General features: G+C 46.6%; 1 protein-coding gene across 1 annotated transcript; it reads right to left on the bottom strand.

Annotated features, from left to right (window-relative positions):
- Window positions 1-469: 469 nt before the first annotated feature.
- DKK1 (dickkopf WNT signaling pathway inhibitor 1) lies at window positions 470-3,231 on the bottom strand. The gene is made up of 4 exons (XM_061195650.1): window positions 2,831-3,231; window positions 2,435-2,597; window positions 1,124-1,267; window positions 470-1,000 (listed from the first exon to the last, which is right to left on the bottom strand). Exons 1-4 carry the CDS (start codon window positions 3,074-3,076, stop codon window positions 747-749), a joined length of 807 nt encoding a protein of 268 aa, XP_061051633.1. The 5' UTR covers window positions 3,077-3,231; the 3' UTR covers window positions 470-746.
- Window positions 3,232-3,498: the final 267 nt, after the last annotated feature.

Here is a 3,498-nt window from a genome sequence, read left to right as displayed (position 1 = left end):
TCAAGTTGACTAATTTGGTACAAAATCTGCATGTATTTGTCAACTGTATTTACACACACACAAACACACACACCACACACATAACAGCCCTCTAAGATCACACTGCCAAAATTTATTTATACTTGTAATATTTCATGGTATTAAAAGTTAAATTTTATTTCAAGGACTATCACAGCCTAGAGATAAATATAATCTAAGCACTGAGAGAGTACATTTTGGAAAATAAGCTAATATTTTCATGATAAATCTTACATACCTATCACTTGTCATTCCAAAAGCTCCTTACATTCTAGATTCTAGAATTAAAAGGGGAAAGGGTTTTGCATTTAAGAAGTATAAGCTGAAAGTATTTATTTCAATTCAATATGGAATAGGCTGAAAGTATTTATTTCAATTCAATATAGAGTATTTATCAGAATCAAGATAACAATGTATACAAACATTTACATAACAAGAGGAACAATAGACAATGCAGCACGTTTAGAAAAATAATTAAAAGTTTTGTTGCATTTACAGGTAAGTGCCGCACTGAAAATTTACAACACAGTAATTTACTGCAATCAATGACAGGGGAGTTCCACAAAGAAACAAAGCTCTTACACTCCAGATTTTCGGAAGGTATTATTGGAATGCTTAACTGTAACCACAGAATTTGTACATCCTTAAGGACTGAGCTCACAAAAGTCACAAACAGTTTTCATAGCATATATTATGTAAATGGAGTCCACTGTGTTCAGACAGCTGGCTTAGTGTCTCTGACAGGTGTGAAGCCTAGAAGAATTACTGGCTTGATGGTGATCTTTCTGTATCCGGCAAGACAGACCTTCTCCACAGTAACAACGCTGGAATATCTCCAGCCCGTGAGAGCCTTTTCTCCTGTGCTTGGTGCACACTTGACCTTCTTTGAGAACAGGTTTACAGATCTTGGACCAGAAATGTCTAGCACAACACAACCCTGTAGCACAGTCTGATGATCGGAGACAGACAGAACCTTCTTGTCCTAGGAAGACAATAGGGAAAGTACATGGTCACTGCTAAGCCTGCGTTATTTCATTAAGGTGATCCGAAAGACACTTCTGATGTGCTAACAAAAAAGGATGAGTCTTTAGATCCTTTAACCTACCTTTGGTATGATACATTTTTGAAGACAGTGTAGTTCTTCTGGAGTACCCATCCAAGGTGCTGTGATCATTACCAAAGCTTTCAATAATGGTTTCCTCAATTTCTCCTCGATTGAAATGATTGTGATCAGAAGGCATACATATTCCTAAGGAAACAGGAGATAGTGATTAACTCCTGAGCTGTAATTTGTTACTGCTAATCGCTGTGACAGTGGCAGTCTGTTATGCCTGCACCAATTTGAGATACCTCACTGTAGTGACGTTAATTTAAACACGAGCCAAACTTCCTTCCAAGTGTTAAAGTAAAACTCCCCAGATGGACAGAAGCATCAGTCTGTACGCTGTGCACTCACATGTAACATCCCCAATCTAGCCATAAAATACTTTCCCACCAACTGCGGTAGTGGCAGTGAAATTTCTGCCCATTTTAATAGCACCCTTGGGGTAAGAAAAATAAAATCAGTCACTTAAAAAATTGTTTTTAAAAATAACTTCTCTGCCCTTGGTGCTATATAGGTACTGCCAGACTAAGTTAAGCAAATGCAATGCCTGCTGCCTGGAAGATTACACTCTTTACCACCAGTTACTTTACTGTATAATTTCTATATTACAGAGATTTAGTTAGTTCACCCAGAGTATTACTGGGTCCTAAGGAGGATCGCCACCCTTAAGTTTATTTCTGGAGACTTCTTTGGCTGAATCCACCTCTTTGAGACATTAAACTTTTGTGGATCTGTGGTTGGGGGGAGGAGTACTTATTTTAAGGTAGCAGGAGGTAGAGGCAGAGAAGGATGGAGAAGCCAGGATGTGAGGGCATCAAGATCTCCTTTAAGAACGGCCAGCACAGATAAATTACTCTGTCTTCTGACTGACAACAGTTTGAACAAGGATCTTGAGGGAGAGGCAGTCTGGCAGAGCAGTGAGAGGCACCATAAGAAAAATAGAAAAGGCAACTAAACGCCCAGTCTGCTTTCCTTGGTCTCTGTATATTCCACCTCCCTCCCCATCTTCTTTCTCAAATGGTATCAAGGCTCTCTCTAGACAAATTTTTATGGAAGGGTCCACTCTGAGGTAAGACGTCGTGTTAAGTAATCGAGGGGCACAAAGGGAGATAAGGAGCTCCAATACCTCTCTGTACTTCTCTTTGCTCCCTGGTTAAACACTAGCCTGATAACATTTCAGGGGAACCTCGCACACTGAACTCCCATTTGCAGGTGGTGCCACAGCGTTCTCAAAGCGGAGAGCATTGTCTCCCAACTGTAGGCGCCCAAGCGCGGGACGGTTTGAGTCCGAAAGGAAGCTACCTGACTCACCATTTTTGCAGTAATTCCCAGGGCAGCACATAGCGTGACGCATGCAGCGTTTTCGGCGCTTCCTGCAGGAGAGGCAGATTTGCGCGCCTGCACCCGCTCCGCGGGTGGAACTCGCGCAGTACTCATCGGTGCTGCACTCCTCGTCCTCGGCGCACGGGTACGGCTGCGGGAAGGGGGCCAGGAGAGGGTGAGGCACCTGGGCAGCCAGGTACTACACTCCTGGACTCATCACGGTCCCTTTCTGTCCACCTCTCCAAAAGCTGCTGCCGCCCACTGCTCCCAAAGGCAGAGTTTCCAAATGCGCCTTGAACTGCACGCAGCACGTTCTACGCCCTCCTCCCCCAGTAAGACCCCTTCAGGGTCACAGCGACCCCAGGTCCCCAAGACCCTTCTCACCTGGTAGTTGTCAATGGTCTGGTACTTGTTGCCGCCCTCGAACAGAATTCCCGGAGCAGCGCTGACTGCGAAGCCTGGGTGCCCGGCAGCGCCGCCCAGCGGTGGGGGCAGGTTCTTGATGGCGTTGGAATTGAGAAGAACCGAGTTCAAGGTGGCACTGACTCCGAACAGAGGGTGACCGCAAAGAGCCGCAGCTACTAGGGTAACCAACACCCGGGCAGCACCCGCTGTGCCCAGAGCCGTCATCTCAGAAGGACTCAAGGGAGACAAAGAGAAAGGAGGAATGTCGCTTTGCAAGCCTGGTCCCCACGAAGCTGTGCTGGCGCAGCTGCGGAGTCAGGGTTCCGAGAGCCTCCACCGGTCCCAGAGTCCTGACTGCGGGGCTCTGCTCCGCCACCGCCACCGTGGCTGCCTTTATACTGTGGGCTGTGAGCATTCCGGCCCCTCGGGGGGAGACAACAAAGCCGGGTTGGGATTTCAAAGCGTTGGGAGGGGCTGGAAGGGGGTGTGTTTGTGTACATGAAGGGGAGCCTTTGACACTCTTCACCCCGCCCCTCCCTTGCGCAGTCGTTCCCCTGCCCAGCTCACCTTCGGGGTGATGGTAATCAGTGAGCATTAGAGGAGACAACTTTAATAAATGCGGGAAGTGGGAGGAACTCGGGTGCCCT

This window comes from Eubalaena glacialis, chromosome 1 (genome assembly GCF_028564815.1).
Source record: "Eubalaena glacialis isolate mEubGla1 chromosome 1, mEubGla1.1.hap2.+ XY, whole genome shotgun sequence".
In the NCBI taxonomy this organism is placed as follows: Eukaryota; Metazoa; Chordata; class Mammalia; order Artiodactyla; family Balaenidae; genus Eubalaena; species Eubalaena glacialis.
The sequence above is the reverse complement of the archived record's forward strand: the minus strand, read 5'-3'. Positions and strand labels throughout refer to the sequence as shown.